Source organism: Chiloscyllium plagiosum, chromosome 35 (genome assembly GCF_004010195.1).
Source record: "Chiloscyllium plagiosum isolate BGI_BamShark_2017 chromosome 35, ASM401019v2, whole genome shotgun sequence".
Taxonomy (NCBI): domain Eukaryota; kingdom Metazoa; phylum Chordata; class Chondrichthyes; order Orectolobiformes; family Hemiscylliidae; genus Chiloscyllium; species Chiloscyllium plagiosum.
The window spans coordinates 14,234,617-14,254,758 of NC_057744.1; the positions used below are offsets into that span (position 1 = coordinate 14,234,617).

The 20,142-nt window shown below is 40.1% G+C and overlaps 1 protein-coding gene across 5 annotated transcripts in view; it reads left to right on the forward strand.

Annotated features, from left to right (window-relative positions):
• The window catches only part of LOC122540666 (E3 ubiquitin-protein ligase TTC3-like), a 110,066-nt gene that overhangs the window by 17,815 nt on the left and 72,109 nt on the right, over positions 1–20,142 (forward strand). For all 5 annotated transcript variants that reach the window (XM_043676701.1, XM_043676702.1, XM_043676704.1 and 2 more), the window contains 5 exons: positions 6,398–6,480; positions 7,142–7,236; positions 7,895–7,957; positions 10,517–10,571; positions 19,179–19,344. In XM_043676701.1, coding sequence (XP_043532636.1) covers positions 6,398–6,480; positions 7,142–7,236; positions 7,895–7,957; positions 10,517–10,571; positions 19,179–19,344 — 462 coding nt within the window. The remainder of the gene's footprint in view (positions 1–6,397; positions 6,481–7,141; positions 7,237–7,894; positions 7,958–10,516; positions 10,572–19,178; positions 19,345–20,142) is intronic.

The following is a 20,142-nucleotide window of genomic DNA, read 5'->3' on the forward strand; positions in this document are numbered from 1 at the left end:
AGTAGGCCTTTGACCTACTGTTAAAATAATTTTCCAGTTGATGGATAATGTTTGGTTTAGTGTGTATAAAAGAGATTGAGAGTTTAGGGCCAGCTTTACAGTTCCTTTATCCTGTTAGACATTGTCCAATGGTTTATAGCTGCACATGGAAATCAAGAAGGAAAGGGAGGACAGCAGAGTGGAGCATGGTGAAGGGATAGAAAATAATTTACAGTTCGTATCACTTTAGCCAATACCTTCCAGTATTGTAATGCTTAAATGGGACATCTTGTTTAGTTTACAAAAACAGACTATGCGTTAGACATTATAATTTGGTTTCGTTGTGGCTAGTTTATAAGACAGAAGGAAAAATGATTTTCAGCCATACCATTACAAAGTTAGCATGTACATTTGTGTAAAAAGTTCAGAACCCTCGTTATTGGCCTAACTTTTCATTGATGTCTTGCAAAAGCTGACCTTGGATTTTCAAAGATCAAAACCCAAAAATTTCAAAACCAAACTAGAGAGATTAATGATCTATTACATTATGAGTGTACAGATAGAGTCATATACCACAGAAAACAGACCCTTTGGTCCAACTCGTCTATGCCGACCATATATCCTGAACTGATCCAGTTCTATTTGCCATCATTTGCCCCAGATCACTCTAAACCCTTCTTATTCACGTACCCATCCAGGTGCTTTTTAAATGTTGTAATTATAATCGCCTCCACCACTTCGTCTGGCAGCTTATTCCAGACATGGGCCATACTCTGACTTAAATAGTTGCCATTCAAGTCCATTTTAAATCTTTCCCCTCTCACTGAAACCTGTGCTGTCTAATTTTGAACGCACTTACCTTGGGAAAAAGATCTTGGCTCTTCACCTTATATATACCCCTTATTATTTTATAAACCTTTACAAGGCCACCCCTCCGTCACTCCAGAGAGCCAGTTCAGCCTCTCGGTATTGCTCAGGCCCTCTAATCCAGATAGTAATGAAAATGAATGATAATGAGTAAATGCTTAAGGCTTTTCTATCTTTGATTTCTTATTTATTCAAATTATGTTTGTGATCTGATGAGGAATTTATAATTCAAATGAATTCAGATTACTTTTGCTTTCTTCCACTATGATGGTCCATTTTTGGCCAAATTCAGACATGCATATTAACTCTCCAAAAATTATTCAGATAAAAATTGATTCCATGACTTTATCTGACAACCATGGTCTAAAGATGTGATTTTACATAACTGTATTCTGGCAATTGCACCATCTTCAGAGTCAGATATGAATGTCAGTTTTTCAATGACTGAACTTTGACTGGAAGGTTGAACTGTACAAAGTCAGTTCCGTTGGTAGAATGGGTTCTTTTTCGGTATCAAAATAGTTCTCACAACACATAGTTTGTTGTGATCTGTGTTGAATGCCATCTTGTTTCAGGATCTAAAAGAATGCCGATTGTGTACGACTCTATGGAGACTGACTTAGCAGCAGTACTTCCATGTTTGCTTTGCCACACTCTTACGTTGCACCCTCTCTTTAATGAAACATGCATTCAGCAGCAGCAGAACATTACAATTTTCTGCAAAAGGCTAAGATTAAACAGTATACATTGTAAAGTAGAATATTCTGAGACTTCCCTCATTACATCTGCAAGGGTGTGTAATGAGAAACTTGATTCCTTTTCTCAAAACATAGGATTTTGTCCATGAAAGAACAGATATTTGTATACTTTTGTCTTTTGATGTCATCAGGGCTTCCTATTATAGAGTCATAGACTCATAGAGATGTACAGCATGGAAACGGACTCTTCGGTCCAACCTGTCCACGCCGACCAGATATCTCAACCCAAGCTAGTCCCACCTGCCAGCACCTGGCCCATATCCCTCCTAACCCTTCCTATTCATATACCCATCCAAATGCCTCTTAAATGTTGCAATTATACCAGCCTCCACCACTTTCTCTGGCAGCTCATTCCATACCTGTACCACCTTCTGTGTGAAAAAGTTGCCCTTTAGGTCCCTTTTATACCTAAGGGTGGCTCAGTGGTCAGCACTGCTGCCTCACAGCAACAGGGTCCCAGGTTCGATTCCAGCCTCGGGTGACTGTCTGGAGTTTCCACATTCTCCTCGTGTCTGCGTGGGTTTCCTCCGGGTACTCCGGTTTCCTCCCACAGTCCAAAGATGTGCAGGTTAGGGTGGATTGGTCATGCTAAATTGCCTGTAGTGTTAGGAGCATTACTCAGAGGGAAATGGGTCAGGGTGGGTTACTCTTCAGAGGGTCGGTGTGGACTGGTTGGGCCGAAGTGCCTGTTTCCACATTGTAGGGAATCTAATCTAATTGATACCATTCTCCCCTCACCCTAAACCTATGCCCTCTAGTTCTGGACTCCCCGACCCCAGGTAAAAGACTTTGCCTATTTACCCTATCCATGCCCCTCATAATTTTGTAAACCTCTATAAAATCACACCTCAGCCTCTGACGCTACAGGGAAAACATCCCCAGCTTGTTCAGCCTCTCCCCATAGCTCAACTCCTCCAACCCTGGCAACATCCTTGTAAATCTTTTCTGAACCTTTCAGGTTTCACAACATCTTTGCAATAGGAAGGAGACCAGAATTGCACGCAATATTCCAACAGTGGCCTAACCAATGTCCTGTACAGCCGCAACATGACCTCCCAACTCCTGTACTCAATACTCTGACCAATAAAGGAAAGCATACTAAACGCTGTCTTCACTATCCTGTCTACCTGCGACTCCACTTTCAAGGAGTTATGAACCCGCACTCCAAGGTCTCTTTCTTCAGCAACATTCCCTAGGACCTTACCATTAAGTGTATAAATCCTGCTAAGATTTGCTTTCCCAAAATGCAGCATCTCGCATTTATCTGAATTAAACTCCATCTGCCATTGGCCCATCTGGTCAAGATTCTGTTGTTATCGGAGGTAACCCTCTTCGTTGTCCACTACACCTCCAATTTTGGTGTCATCTGCAAACTTATTAACTGTACCTCTTATGCTTACATTCAAATCATTTATGTAAATGACAAAAAGTAGAGGACCCAGTACTGATCCTTATGGCACTCCACTGGTCACAGGTCTCCAGTCTGAAATACAACCCTCCACCACCACCCTCTGTCTTCTACCTTTGAGACAGTTCTGTATCCAAATGGCTAGTTCTCCCTGTATTCCATGAGATCTAACCTTGCTAATCAGTCTCCAATGCGGAACCTTGTCGAACGCCTTACTGAAGTCCACATAGATCACATCTACTGCTCTGCTCTCATCAATTCTCTTTGTTACTACTACAAAAAACTCAATCAAGTTTATGAGACGTGATTTCCCACGCACAAAGCCATGTTGACCAATCAGTCCTTGTCTTTACAAATACATGTACATCGTGTCCCTCAGGATTCCCTCCAACAACTTGCCCACCACCGAGGTCAGGCTCACTGGTCTATAGTTCCCTGGCTTGTCCTTACCGCACTTCTTAAACAGCGGCACCACGTTTGCCAACCTCCAGTATTCCGGCACCTCACCTGTTACTATCGATGATACAAATATTTCAGCAAGAGGGCCAGCAATCACTTCTCTAGCTTCCCGCAGAGATCTCGGGTACACCTGATCAGGTCCTGGGGATTTATCCACCTTTACCCGTTTCAAGACATCCAGCACGTCGTCCTCTGTAATCTGGACATTTTGCAAGATGTCACCATCTATTTCCCTATATTCTATTTCTTCCATAAGCTTTTCCACAGTAAATACTGACGCAAAATACTCATTTAGTATCTCCCCTATTTTCTGCGGCTCCACACAAAGACTGCCTTGCTGATCTTTGAGGGGCCCTATTCTCTCCCGAGTTAGCCTTTTGTACTTAACATATTTGTAAAAACCCTTTGGATTCTCCTTAATTCTATTTGCCAATGCTATCTAATGTCCAATTTTTGCCCTCCTGATTTCCCTCTTAAATATGCTCCTACTTCCTTTATAGTCTTCTAAGGATTCACTCGATCTCTCCTGTCTATACCTGACATATTCTTCCTTTTTCTTAACCAAACCCTCAATTTCTTTAGTCATCCTGCATTCCCTATGCCTACCAGCCTTCCCCTTCACCCTGACAGGAATATACTTTTTCTGAATTCTCGTTATCTCATTTCTGAAGGCTTCCCATTTTTCAGCTGTCCCTTTACCTGCGAACATCTGCCCCCAGTCAGCTTTTGAAAGTTCTTGCCTAATACCATCAAAATTGGCCTTTCTCCAATTTAGAACTTCAACTTGTCGATCTGGTCTATCCTTTTCCATCACAATTTTAAATCTAATAGGATTACGGTCGCTGGCCCCAAAGTGCTCCCCCACTGACACCTCAGTCACCTGCCCTGCCTTATTTCCCAAGAGTAGGAAATGTTTTGCACCTTCTTTAGCAGGTACATCCACATACTGAATCAGAAAATTGTCTTGGAGGCACTTAATATATTCCTCTCCATCTAAACCTTTAACACTATGACAGTCCCAGTCTATGTTTGGAAAGTTAAAATCCCCTACTTTTACCACCCTATTATTCTTACAGATAGCTGAGATCTCCTTACAAGTCTGTTTCTCAATTTCCCTCTGACTATTAGGGGGTCTATAATACAATCCCAATAAGGTGATCATCTCTTTCTTATTTCTCAGTTCCTCCCAAATAACTTCCTGGATGTATTTCTGGGAATATCCTCCCTCAGCACAGCTGTAATGCTATCCCAATCAAAAATGCCACTCCCCCTCCTCTCTTGCCTCCCTTCTATCCTTCCTGTAGCATTTGTATCCTGGAACATTAAGCTGCCAGTCCTGTCCATCCCTGAGCCATGTTTCTGTAATTGCTATGATATCCCAGTTCCATGTTCCTAACCATGCCCTGAGTTCATCTGCTTCCCTGTTAAGCCCCTTGCGTTGAAATAAATGCAGTTTAATTTATTAGTCCTACCTTGTCCCTGCCTGCCCTGACTGTTTGACTTGCTTCTGTTCTCAGCTGTACCCGTCACAGATCGAGCTCTTTCTTCACTATCTCCCTGGGTCCCACCCCTCCCACCTTATAGTTTAAATCCTCCCGAGCAGCTCGAGCAAATTTCCGTGCCAGGATATTAGTCCCCTTCTAATTTAGGTGCAATCCGTCCTTCTTGTACAGGTCACTTCTACCCCAAAAGAGATTCCATTGGTCCAAAAACGTGAATTCTTCTCCATATACCAGCTCTTCAGCCATGTATTCATCTGCTCTATCTTCCTATTCCTGCCCTCACTAGCTCATAGCAGTGGCAGTTATCCAGATGTTACTACTCTTGAGGACCTCCTTTTTAAATTTCTGCCCAACTCTCTGTAATCTCCCTTCTAAATCTCAACCTTTTCCCTTGCTATGTCATTGGTTCCAATGTGGATAATGACCTCTTGCTGGCCCCTCTCCCTCGTGAGAACATTTTGCACCCTCTCTGAGACATCCTTGATCCTGGCACCGGGGAAGCAACACACCATGAAATAAATGCAGTTTAATTTATTAGTCCTACCTTGTCCCTGCCTGCCCTGACTGTTTGACTTGCTTCTGTTCTCAGCTGTACCCGTCACAGATCGAGCTCTTTCTTCACTATCTCCCTGGGTCCCACCCCTCCCACCTTATAGTTTAAATCCTCCCGAGCAGTTCGAGCAAATTTCCGTGCCAGGATATTAGTCCACTTCTAATTTAGGTGCAATCCGTCCTCCTTGTACAGGTCACTTCTACCCCAAAAGAGATTCCAATGGTCCAAAAACGTGAATTCTTCTCCCATATACCAGCTCTTCAGCCATGTATTCATCTGCTCTATCCTCCTATTCCTGCCCTCACTAGCTCATAGCAGTGGCAGTTATCCAGATGTTACTACTCTTGAGGACCTCCTTTTTAAATTTCTGCCCAACTCTCTGTAATCTCCCTTCTGAATCTCAACCTTTTCCCTTGCTATGTCATTGGTTCCAATGTGGATAATGACCTCTTGCTGGCCCCTCTCCCTCGTGAGAACACTTTGCACCCTCTCTGAGACATCCTTGATCCTGGCACCGGGGAAGCAACACACCATTCTGCTTTTTCGCTGCTGGCCACAGAAACGTCTGTCTATACCTCGGACTAGAGAATCTCCTTACACAATTGATCTCTTGGAAGCCGATGTACCCCTCTTTGCATTAGAACCAGTCTCCATAGCAGACACTTGGCTACGTTCCTCTGAGAATCCATCACCCCCTGCATTTTCCAAAACATCATACCTGTTTGAAATGGGTATATCCACAAAAGACTCCTGCACTAGATGCCTACCTCTCTTACCTTTTGAGTTACAGTTTATCAATTCAGGATTTAACTTCGTACTTGTTCTGTACCTGAGTTCAGCTACAACACCATCTTTTATTTCTTTGTTGTAGATTTCAGTCTTATAAAGCAATATTCTATTGATCATAATGATCTTTTTGAGCAATTTGAAGATCAGTGCTTTCAGGAAGAGGAGGTAAGAGATTCAACTGACCCTTTATTTTGAAAGTCAATCTTTGTAAAAATAATTATAGAAAAATGCAATCATTTCAAAATGTTTAGCTAATTATTTTTGATATTTTTGAATTTTGGGATGATGAATACTTTTTTTTAAAGTCTTCCTTGAAACACAACGTATATTGATCAGTGTACAGATACTGTGTTGAGGTGCATTGCAATTAAATGACCACGTGCCAATGTCTGTCCTGTGCAGTCAGTACAATAGCACGTATCACTGAACCATGTACCAATAATCATATTTCATCATCACAGTTTCTTCGCAGCAACTCGTTCTTTGGTTAAAAAATGTATTTTAAAAATGTATACTGAAGTATCGAAATGAAAGGTTTTGCTGTATAATAAAATCATTATTCAGCCTTGGATTCCTTGTTTAATGTCCTGTACTGTTTCAATCTTGATAGTACAAATTTGATGTATAGTTAAGCCTCCTCAGTTGTTTGTTTCGTCTGTTGTACTTCAATTTTTTAATTTTTTTCTTTCAAATCCAGCATTCTGTAATGTATAAGAAAATGCTGCCAAGCAAGCAAAGACATTTAGAATTCATTTTCTGTGCCTTGCCAGTGTGTTAGAAAACAAGAATTAGTATTTTTAATGTATTTCACTCTCTTTATGATCAGCGAGCAAAAATATTTCAGGAGCATTGGGAATCAGATATGAAGAAGCAACATTATGAAGCAGCAGTGAAGTCTTTGAATGAGGCAATACGAGTATGGTAAGTTTCAATATTAAGGATTCACATACAAAGTGAGTTTGTACATTCTTGTAAATGAAACTAATGGCTTATTCTAGTACTGTAAGCCTTTTAGTACCCTGGCTAGGTACACAAATTAATTTCATGTTATCTATCTGGGAATCCTACAGTTGTTGCCTTCTGTACAGCAACGATTGCTACTCTGAAGATGAGAAGACCTAAGGTCATAAAAGTATCTGATGTTTTGCTTTTTCCTTTCAAGTGATGAGTTTGTGATTTCAGTGGAGGACTTGAGGCTGTGGCAGGTTACCCCAGGTTGCTTTTTCAGCTATATAATGTTCATTCATAGAGCATTAGCAATATCTGTTTTCCTTGGACTAATGAAGCTGATGAAAATCTAGATACCCCTGGAACTCTTCCCCTCTCATATGCTTTTTCCTCCTTATTTTTGTATTTTGTGACTCAACTTTCAAAGGGAACTTCATAAGATGCCTCGATTGTCCAATAAAACACAAAGTAGATGCTCAAAATTATGGTTTTTACTTAGAACCTGCAGTCCACACAAATGTTTTATTTGTTTATGTTATCGCAAATTATGCATTTGTGAACAATGTGATTTTTATTGCATTCTGTAGCATGTGATTGTATGGAGAACTGATTTGTGTTAATTTTGTTGTAGTGCATTTAATCATTTGCTGTATGAGAAGAGATCTTATTGCTATTTCCAGTTGTGTCAATACAAGTAAGTTTGCACTTGTTCACTAAATATTATTTAATTCAAGATAATCCATTACACTTGGAAAAGCTTAGATTTTGATATCACCTGATGAGATATTATGTTTTAAAAAGTATGGTCTGAAGTATTTGAGGAACTTTTCCCTGATCTCCATAAGATGTAATTATCAAGCAGCACCAGCCAAAATGTCTCTACAGTAAATTTGCTATTTAGTGTTCTTGTTCTTTCTAATTAGGTTTAAAGCCAGTTTAGAACCAGTCTTCTTGAACAAAAACTTATGATTGTTCTTATTTTGGTGTTTGATTGGTGTTACACAAATGTTGTAAATCAGCTTGCAGTGAGTCTGTCATCCTGTAGACATGAATTTGAACAAGAAGTTAAGATTCAAACAATTTTCACCATACTTTCATTGAATTTGCTAACATGTAAATTAAAAGCCCTCTTTTATTGAGCCAATAAATAATCAATATTGTAACATCTGCTTTGAATGCTTGGCATACCCATCAGAGGAACTGCTGATGTTTCCACTCTTCTCCATCTTCATCCTCTAGCAAGTAGACCTATTCTGATTCATTTTATGGAATGACTCAAGTGCAGTCCCTAATTTTGTTTTGTGGAAAAAGTTGTGAATATATTACATTATCACTGTGCTAACCATGTCAATCTAAGCACTTATGCATGAAGGCTTCTTTTCTGCCTGCAATTAAATACTGAATTATAGCTGTGGCATCTTACTACAATGGGTATATTATAAGGAAATTATTGAATTTAGGACCACAGGTATTACAGTTGAAAAAGAGAAAGAAGGTATAGTTGTCAAATTTGCTAATGACACGCAAGTAGAAAAGTACATTGTGAAACGGACGTAAGGATTTTGCAGAGGGATATCGACAGGTTGTGAGTGGGCAAAGCCCTAGCAACTGGATGCCTTGTGGAAAAATCTGAAATGATCCATTTTGGCCAGAAGAATGAAAATAGGGCACAGTGACTCTGTGAGGCAGCAATGCTAACCACTGTGTCAGGGACCGGGGTTCAATTCCAGCCTCAGGCGACTATCGTGTGGAGTTTGCACATTCTCCCCATGTCTGCGTGGGTTTCCTCCGGGTGCTCTGGTTGCCTCCCAAAATCCAAAGAATTACAGGTTAGATGAATTGGCCATGCTAAATTGCCCATAGTGTTAGATGCATTAGTCAGGGGTAAATGTACGTGGGTTTCCTCCGGGTGCTCTGGTTGCCTCCCAAAATCCAAAGAATTGGCCACGCTAAATTGCCCATAGTGTTAGATGCATTAGTCAGGGGTAAATGTAGAGTAATAGGGTAGGAGAATGGGTCTGAATGGGTTACTCTTCGAAGGGTTTGTGTGGACTTGTAGCGCCAAATGGCCTTTTTCCACACTGTAGGGATTCAGTAATTCTAAATTGAGATTGAAGAGGTCTTGATTTGCAGAAGGGTCTTAGTATGTGAATTGCAAAAGATTAATATGCAGGTACAGCAAGAAATGATATTGATATTGTTCATCGAGAGGTGAGTTGAATGCAAAAGGAACCAAGTAATGTTTCAGTTATACACAGCACTGCTGAGACTACAAATGGATGATTGTATACAATAGTGGACATTTTATTTAAGGAAGAATGTAAGTGCATGGAAGCAGACCTGGAAAGGTTTATTTGATTAATATCTGGAATGAGTAGGATTTCTTATGAGGAAAGGTTGGATAGATTAGGCTGGCACCAGCTGGTGTCTCGAACAATAAAAGGAGGCTTTATTGAAATATGCAAGACCCTGATGGGTTTTGACAAGATAGATATGGAGATTGTGCTTCCTCTTTTGGGCAAATCTGGATATAGATGCCTTTGCTTAAAAATTACAAATGCCCATTTAAAACTGAGGTGAGAAAAAATCTTTTTTAAAGATTGTGAACATTTGGGACTCTTCCTGAGAAGATAGTAGAAGCAGTGTTCTTGAATATTTTTAAGACAGAGGTAGGTATATTCTTGTTAAGCAAGCAGGTGAAAGGTCATCAGGCTTAGGCTAAAATTGGTTGTGAGCTTATAATCAGATCGTCCATGATATTGAATGGCATAACAGACTGAAAGCTGAATGACCTATTCCTGCTGCTTGATCATATGTTTGTACAATTAATATATAGGTTGCCATGTGTAATGTTCCATCTTATTGCTCATTGCTCAATTAAATCCAAACTTGCCATGACCACAAGTATGCTTTTGAAAATACAGAATTATGTCAAATACTGTGACTCATTGGTGAAAGCCCATGTCTTTTTCCTGTTTACTTCTTAAGATTTAAAAGATAAAATGTTGCCATCTATGGGTTTTGGAAAATGACTGGACCAGGCCTTTGCCATTTCTTCGTACAACTTCCCAGTGGGGAAATAATGTAAATGTTCTGTCCTTAAAGTAGAATTTTTGCGTCAGTTTTGATAAGTGGCCATGACAAAATCAGAGTTTGTTTGAATGCATTCATCATAACAAGTCCAATCTTTATTAAACTGTTGTATTTATGCATAACATTTTGTTCATATTGTGCCACTTTATATTTTGGACAGAAAAGCATGGAGTGATGCCAAAAGGTGCATTGTTCTGAGCCCTCATTCCATAGAGGTATGTTTAACATAGGCATTCAGTTAATAATTAGATTTTCTTGGGAGTTTCAATTGATACACCATAAGCAAGAAAAACTTCAGTGCATCTGAACCCCTTATGATAACTGCTGAGAAGTTGCATCCTACGTTTTATGTGATTGGGTTGCGAAGACCGTTTTTGCTGCCTTTGGTGACTCTTAGTGGAAAATGTTAGGATTCTTTCCATTATTGTTTGATGACATCCTCACTGAAGCTTTTAAAGTGATGTTTCAGTTAAGCACTGTACAAATTAGTTTATTGTTACGTGGGAGAAAAGCAAACCACTTTGTCTGCCCACTACTTACTCACAGAAAGCATGTCTATTTTTAGTCAAAGACAGTCTACCTGTAATGCCACTTGCACCTCAACTTGACCAGACTCCACTCAGGAACTAACAGTGAAACGAGACATTACCTAAACAGTTTCCCAACTGAAAGAATACACTGCCGCGATGATCTGCTAACTGGTTTTCCTACCTTACAATAGTATCGCTGCTCCTGAAGCCCCGAGGGCATTCCCTGTCTCCCCTGGTACTCAATCCCTACAAAGCCCACGCAGACTAGATGGCACCCAGAAACCTGACAAGGATTAATACTACCCTAGGGACCTATTGAAGCCAGGATGCTATCCATTAGTATCCGTTTCTGCAGATTAGCTAAACCTCCTGTTATAGGTGTTAACTGATGGATACTGCTGGACAAGCAATTGTTTTATATTAAGTGTAATTGAAACTGCATTGTCTTGTAATTAACATTACACTGCTGTAACCCTATAAAACTGACTGTACCTACTGCTCGGAGAGGAGAATCCTTGACTTAACTGTGCAAAGTGTCTGTTTTGCATCAGTCCAGTCAATTCTTCCCACGATATTATGAGAAATAAATCAGTGTTCATCAATTTCACAAGATCAGTGTGTGGCCTCTATTTGTAATTGAAAAATTGTCCGACATGTTAACACTCACTCACTCATAGCTTAAAAATGTGTTGCTGGAAAAGTGCAGCAGGTCAGGCAGCATCAAAGGGACAGGAGAATCGACGTTTCGGGCATAAGCCCTTCTTCAGGAACTCACTCACTCATATGAAAGTATAAAAAACTTTAAATTGTACAAATGTTCTACTTCTCATTAATATGTGTTAGTGCACACACTCCTCAAGCATGCAAAGAAGAAAAACAGAAAGAGATCATTCAGCTTATTGCGTCCACAGTTACAAGTATCATCGCAGTCAGATGAGTATCGTTTTCTTCTGCCAATTTTCTACACTTCTCCCATACCCTTTCAGTTTATTTTTGTTCATCTTATCATCCAGTAACCTCTTGAATGCCAATTGAGCCTATATCCACCATACTTCCAGATAGTGCGTTCCATAATCTAATTACTCATGTGAAAATGTTTTTTCTTACATTCACATTTATACCTTCTGCAACTCACTTTAAATCTGTGCCTGCTGGTTCTTGATCCTTTTGCAAGCAGGAACAGTTTCTCCCTAACAACTTTATCAGGCTTGCCTGTGACACTGTAAACCTCTGTCAGATCTCATCTGAGTTTCTTCACAGAGTACAGTCTTAATTTCTGCAGTCCATCCCCATTAATTAAAACTTCTCATCCCTGGAACAGCCTTGTCAATTGCATTTGCACTCTCTTGTAATGTGCCCCCAGAACTGGACACAGTGAAGTTTAACGAGTGTGTGAAACAAGTTCAGCATCATTTCCTTGTTCTTACCTTCAGTGCTATTATTAGTAAAGCTGAGGATATTGTAGATATTTTTAATCAGACCATTCAAACATGTTATATACACCAATGATTAGATGAAAAGCAAATCCAAGCTATCTAGCCGAAAAGAAGAGACACTACCTTTGCACCACCAGAACTGTACTGCTATGTTCAGTGCTTCTGTACCCCCTTTAGAGTCATAGAGTCACACAGCATGGAAACAGACCCCACGATCAAACCAATCCATGCCAAACATAATCCCAAACCAAACTAGTCCCACCTGCCTGCTCCTGGCCCATATCCCTCCAAACTGTTCCTACTCATGTATTTATCCAAATGTCTTTTAAATGTTGTAATTGTATGTGCATCCACCATTTCCTTAGGAGGTCCATTCCACATGTGAACCTCCCTTTGTGTCTAAATAAAACCTCATATCTTTTTCAAATGTCTATCCTCTCACCTTAAAAATGTACTCAAAGTTTGGGAGAAGAATTGTAGCTTGGGTGCTCGTTGTTGTGGTTCTGTTCACCAAGCTGGGAATTTGTGTTGCAGACGTTTCGTCCCCTGTCTAGGTGACATCCTCAGTGCTTGGGAGTCTCCTGTGAAGCGCTTCTGTGATGTTTTCTCCAGCATTTATAGTGATTTGTATCTACCGCTTCCAGTTGTCAGTTCCAGCTGTCCGCTGCAGTGGCCGGTATATTGGGTCCAGGTCGATGTGCTTACTGATTGAATCTGTGGATGAGTGCCATGCCTCGAGGAATTCCCTGGCTGTTCTCTGTTTGGCTTGTCCTATAATAGTAGTATGTCCCAGTCGAACTCATCTGCATGTGTGGCTACTAAGGATAGCTGGTCATGTCGTTTCGTGGGTAGTTGGTGTTCATGGATGCGGATCATTAGCTGTCTTCCTGTTTGTCCTATGTAGTGTTTTGTATGGGAGTTTGTACACTACATTGCATGGGAGTTTGTACACTACATTGGTTTTGCTCATGCTGGGTATCGGGTCCTTCGTCCTGGTGAGTTGTTGTCTGAGAGTGGCTGTTGTTTTATGTGCTGTTATGAGTCCTAGTGGTTGCAGTAGTCTGGCTGTCAGTTCAGGAATGTTTTTGATGTATGGTAGTGTGGCTAGTCCTTTGGGTTGTGGCATGTCCTCATTCTGTTGTCTTTCCCTTAGGCATCTGTTGATGAAATTGCGGGGGTATCCGTTTTTGGCGAATACATTGTACAGGTGTTCTTCTTCCACTTTTTGCAGTTCTGGTGTACTGCAGTGTGTTGTGGCCCTTTTGAATAGTGTCTTGATGCAACTTCTTTTGTGTGTGTTGGGGTGGTTGCTTTCATAGCTTAGGACTTGGTCTGTGTGAGTGGCTTTCCTGTACACCTTTGGTGAATTCTCCATTCGGTGTTTTCTGTACCATCACGCCTAGGAATGGGAGTTGGTTGTCCTTTTCTTCCTCTCTAGTGAATCGGATTTCTGTGAGTGTTGCAATGATGATCCTGTGTGTGTTCTCTATTTCTGTGTTTTTAATGATTACAAAGGTATCATCTACATACCTGACCCAGAGTTTAGGTTGAATTTGCGGTAAGACTGTTTGTTCTAACCTTTGCATTACCACTTCTGCTATGAGTCTAGAGATGGGTGAGCCCATGGATGTGCCGTTGATTTGTTCATATAAACACTACTATTATAGGACAAACCAAACAGAGAACAGCCAGGGAATTCCTAGAGGCATGGCACGCATCCACAGATTCAATCAATAAGCACATCGACCTGGACCCAATATACCGGCCACTGCAGCGGACAGCTGGAACTGACAACCGGAAGTGGCAGATACAAATCACTATAAATGCCGGAGGAAACATCACAGAAGCGCTTCACAGGAGGCTCCCAAGCACTTAAAAATGTACTTCCTTGTCTTGAAATCCCCCATCGTAGGGAAAAGGCAATTACCATTAATTCTATTAATATCTTTCATTATTTTATAAACTCCTTCCAGATTACCTCTCAACCTGCTATGCTCCATTGTAAAACATCCCAGCCTATCCAGTCTTTTTTTTCCTCAAACCTGACAACATCCTGATATGAACCCTGTCCAGCTTGATAATATTCTTCCTCTAACTGAGCAACTGGAACTCGATACAATATTCCAGAAGAGGCCTCGCCAATGTCCGATACAACCTCAACATGACTTCCCAACTCCTGTACTCAAGGGACAGACGCTTGCCAAATGTATTTTTAACCACCCTGTCTCTGTGTGAAGCAAACTTAAAAGAATTATGTACCTGCATCCCTAGGTTTCTCTGTTTTATAACACTAATCAAGGCCCTACCATTAATTGTACAAGCCCTACCCTTGTTTGTTGTACCAAAATGCAATACCTCGTATTTATCCACATTGAACTCCATCTGTCATTTTTCCACCCATTGATCCATTTGATCAAGATCCCTTTGGAATATTACAGAACTTTCATCACTGTCTACAATGCCACCAATTTTATAGAGTTATAGAGATGTGCAGCATGAAAACATGCGTCAAGATATCCTAACTTAATGCAGTCCCATTTTCAGCACGTGGCCCATATCTCTCTAAACCCATCCTATTAATATACCCATCTAGATGTCTTTTAAATGTTGTTTTTGTACTAGCCTCCACCACTTCCTCTGGCAGCTCATTCCATACATGCATCACCCTCTGCGTGAAAAGTGCCCGTTAGGTCCCTGTTAAATCTTTCTCCTTTCACCCTAAACCTATGCCCTCTAGTTCTGGACTCTCTCACCCCAGGAAAAAATATCTTGTCTATTTATCCTATCTGTGCCCCTCATGATTTTATAAACTTCAATAAAGTTACCCCTCAACTCCAGGTAAAACAGCCCCAGCCTATTCAGCCTCTCCCTATATCTCAAATCCTCCAACCCTGGCAACATCCTTTAAATCTTTTCTGAACCCTTTCAGTTTTCATAACACCCTTCCGATGGGAGGAAACCAGAATTGCACGCAACATTCTAAACGTGGTCTAACCAATGTCCCGTACATTGCCAACATGACCTCCCCACTCCTGTACTCCTACTCTAACCAGTAAAGGAAAGCATACCAAATGCTGCCTTCACTATCCTATCTACTTGCGACTCCACTTTCAAGGAACTATGAACCTGCACTCCAACGTCACCTTCAGTGACACTCCCCGGGACCTTACCATTAAATGTATAAATGCTGCTCTGATTTGCTTTTCCAAAATGCAGCACCTCACATTTGTCAAGATCAAACTCCATCTGCTACTCCTCAGCCCATTGACACATCTGATCACGATCCTATTGTACTCTGAGGTAACTTCCTTTGCTGTCCACTACACCTCCAATTTTGGTGTCATCTGCAAACTTACTAACTATATACCTCCTTTGTTCACATGCAAATCATTTATGTAAATGACAAAAAGCAGTGGTCCCAGCACTGATACTTGTGGAACACCATTGGTCGCAGGCGTCCAGTCTGAAAAGCAACCCTCCGCCACCACCACCCTCTGTCTTCTACCTTCCAGTTCTGTATCCAAATAGCTAGTTCTCCCTGTATTCCATGAGATCTAACATGGCTAACCAGTCTACCATAAGGAATCTTATCGAACGCCTTACTGAAGTCCATATGAATAATGTCCACTGCTCTGCCCTCATTAATCCCCTTTATTACTTCTTCAAAAAACTCAATCAAGTTTGTAAGACATGATTTCCCACACACAAAGCTATGCTCATTATCCCTAATCAGTCCCTGCCTTTCCAAATACATGGACATCCTTTCCCTCAGGATTCCATCCAACAACTTGTCCATCATCGATGTCAGGCTCACTGGTCTCTTGTCCCTTGGCTTTTCCTTGTCACCTTTCTTAAGTAGTGGCACCATGTTAGCCAACCTTCAGTCTTCTGTCATCTCATCTGTGACTATCGATGATACAAATATCTCAGCAAGGGGCCCAGCAGTCACTTCCCTCGCTTCCCACAGAGTTCTAGGGTGCACCTGATCAGGTCCTGGGGATTTATCCACTTTTATGCGTATCAAGGCATCCAGCACTTCCAACTGTGTAGTATGGACTTTTTTTAAGATGCCACCACCTATTTCCCCATGTCATCCATGTCCTTATCCACAGTAAACACTGATGCAAAATACTTGTTTCGTAACTCCCCCATCTCCTGTGGTTGTCATCCGTAAACTTACTACCCGTGCCTCTGTGTTCTCATACAAATCATTTATATAAATGACAAACAAAAGGGGACCCAGAACTGAGCCCTGTGGAACACTGCCAGTTGCAGGTCTCCAGTCAGAATTACCATTACTCTCTTGTCACCTGCCAGTAAGCCAATTATATATTCAATTGGCAAACTCACCCTGAATCCGATGTGACCTAACTATAAAATTAGTCTACCATGCAGAATCCTGTCAAAGGCTTTACTGAAATCCAAATAAGCAATGTCTACTGCTCTGCCACCATCAATCTTTTTGGTAACTCACTCAAACATCTCAGTCAAATTTGAGACATGGTTTTTCTCTCTTAACCTGGCTGACTATCCTTAATAAATTTATGCCTCTCTAAATATCCATAAATCTTATCTTTTATAATCACCTCCAACAATTTACCCACAATTGAAGTCAGACTCACAGGTCTATAGTTCCCTGGTTTCTCCATACAACCTTTCTTAAACAAAGGTACAACATTAGCCACCCTGTCATCAGGCATTCTCTCCCATACTTATAGATGATGCAAATATTTCTTCAAGGGGTTTTGTAATTTTCTCTCTTATTTCCCATAACGTTCTGGGATACATTAGGTCAAGTCCTGGAGATTTATCCACCTTTATATTCTCTCAGACCTCCCGAACCTCCTCTTCTGTACTGTGAATTGTTTTTAAAACATTGAAGTTTACTTCTCTGCATTCTCAAGACTCCATTTCTTTCACCACAGTAAAAACTGACATGAAATATTCATTTAGTATCTCTCCCATTTCTTGTGGTTCAGCGCAAAGATGACCTCCTTTCTGTCGTTACCCTCTTGCTATTAATGTATTTATAGAATGTTTGGATTATCCTTAATCTTGTCTGCCATTGCTATCTCATATCCCCTCTTTCCCTTCCTGATATCTCTTAATGCCCCTACAAGTTTTATATTGATTATTCAATTGAACCAAGTTGTCTATATCTGAAGTAAGATTCTCTTTTATTCTTGACTAGAACCTCAATATCTTTATTCATCCATTGTTTCTTAATCTTACCAACCTTCCCCTTTACTCGAAGAAGAACAAAATGCCTTTAAGTTCTCATCATCACACTCTTGATTGCCTCCCACTTGTCAGACGTCCTTTTACCCGTGAACAGTCTACTCCAATCAATTTTTGAAAGTTCATGTCTCATACCAATAAAATTTGCCTGACTCCAATTAAAAACTTTAACTTTTATGGAAGGTGCGTCCTTTTCCATAACCATTTTGAAACTAATTGAATTATGATCACTATACCCAAAGTGTTCCCCTACTTTTATTTCAGTCATCTGTCCTGCCTTATTGCCCAAAATAAGGTCTAGTTTTGCTCCTTTTCTAGTAGGACCATCCATATATTGATAAGGAAAATTTGATAAATTCTTCACCACGCAAATTTTTAACACTAATGTAGCCTCAGTCAGTGTTGGGAAAATTAAAATTCCCCATTAGAATTGTAACCCCTATTTTATATATTGCCTTTTAGTGTTCTGACCAAATTCTGTCACCACACATGTTTGCATTAAACCCATCTACCACCTTGCACTCCTCCATATCCTTTTCTATGTCCTTTTGGAGTGTTGCACTGTCTCCCTCAATTTACAATTCTTCCAGATTTTGTCATCTGAAACCTAATGTTCCCTTCGTACCAAGGTCCAGATCATTAATGTATATCAGGAAAAGCATGGATCCTGAAACCAAAACCTGCTGAACTCCACTAACCACTTCTCTCTGTTTCCCATCACTCAGCCAACTTGTGGCCTTGTTGCAACTATCCCACTTATAGCATGACATAAAGTGTACTCAAAACTTTTGTGTGGCACTGTATTGAATGCCTTCTGGCAGCCCATGTATATTACATCAACAATGTTACCTTCATTGAGCTTTTGTTATTTCTTCAAAAACTCCAGCATGCTTACTCTTTCTAATCATCCCACCTTGTTTTCTGTGTGATTATTAATTTCATCCCAAATAACTGACTGTATCAAAAGCATCTCCATGACGAAGGTTGAACTGAATGATATTTAATTGCTTGGCATATTTTTATGATGTTTCTTGAACAAGACTATAATGTTTATAATTTTCCAGTGTTTTGGCACCATCCCCAAGTTTGGAGAAGACTGAGAGATTATGGCCAGTGCCTCTGCAAACTCCACTGTCCCTTCAAAATCCTTTCCGAAACTTCCAAAGTATCCGAAACACACTTGAGAACTTTGGAACAGTATTTTATTCAATATGTTCATTATTTGTGAATAGTAAAAGAATCACTAGTACCTTTGTGGGATGGCCCCTATTTATCGGCCTGACGTTGTTCATAAACTTTTTTCTCCCCTCATGTGGCAATGTTGTCTCATTGTAAAGTCCATAGATTGGAAATACGTGCACATTGGGCCATCAGCCATGATTTTATTGAATGGCAGAGCAGTTTCAAAGTGTCGAGTGGTCTACCTTTGTTCCTTGGTTTATGTAATAGTTTGGGATAAAGTTTAGTACCTGTGTAAACTACATATGACTGGAATAATCTCACAGAACATATTAGTAGTTTACATAGAGCCGGTTTTCATAATTTTGTTTAGTAATAGATTTTAAAAGTGCTCTTACATACTTAAATTCTGCTTTATTATATTTTCTCTCCACCATAGGGTCATTATCTATTTTCAGGAGCACTATGTGGAAAACGCTGGTACACTCGTGCATTAAAGGCTAATTCTTTAGCAATTCAAATATGTCAACGGAAAGGGTTGAATGTGAAGGGGTTGACGGAACAACGAGAATTGATCCAAATTGAACAATTACTTTCATCAGAAGGTTGGCACAAACCTCTTTGTTCTTGATGAATCTATTTGTTTCAATAATTTCATTGAATTGGTAATGGTTCATCTAAAGGTAATGTGAACATCTGGACATTTGCTATCTTAACACGTTGTCCCTAACCACTGCTAATATCTTGTTAGAGCAGTTATGAATATAAAGTGTCAGTATTTTGACATTTAGCTGACATGTAATTTTGTAATTAAATATTTTTAATTGGTGAAAAATCTTAGGGATTTACAATTTTCTTTGTATTAAAACCATTTATTACTTGTACTATTACATTGAATTAATGGAATCTAATTTAATACTTCATGTTCATTGTTCCCTTGATAAGATCAAAAAGCAGAGGAGCAATGTAGAAAAAATTAATGCATGAAATTATCTCAAATTTTTCACGCAGAAGTGTGAGCTTTGAAGCTGATTTTAATGCTGTTGTAATTGCTATAGACACCAATAACAATAAGAAACCAGCAATGTTTTCATGTTTTGCTGTGGTATAAAAGATTATGACATACAATCAACAGGACAAAACTAATGTAGCCAGTTACTACTTGTATTCGCCTTCATGCGTCATCAGGAAGCGAGAAAAATTCTTCATTATTGCTATCAAATGAACTCTGTAATATGTAAGGGCAAAAGTGAGGACTGCAGATTCTGGAAACCAGAGTTTAGATTAGAGTGGTGCTGGAAAAGCACAGCAGGTCAGGCAGCATTGGAGGAGGAGGAAAACCTACGTTTTGAGCAAAAGCCCTTTGTCAGGAATGGAGGCAGGGAGCCTCCAAGGTGGAGGGA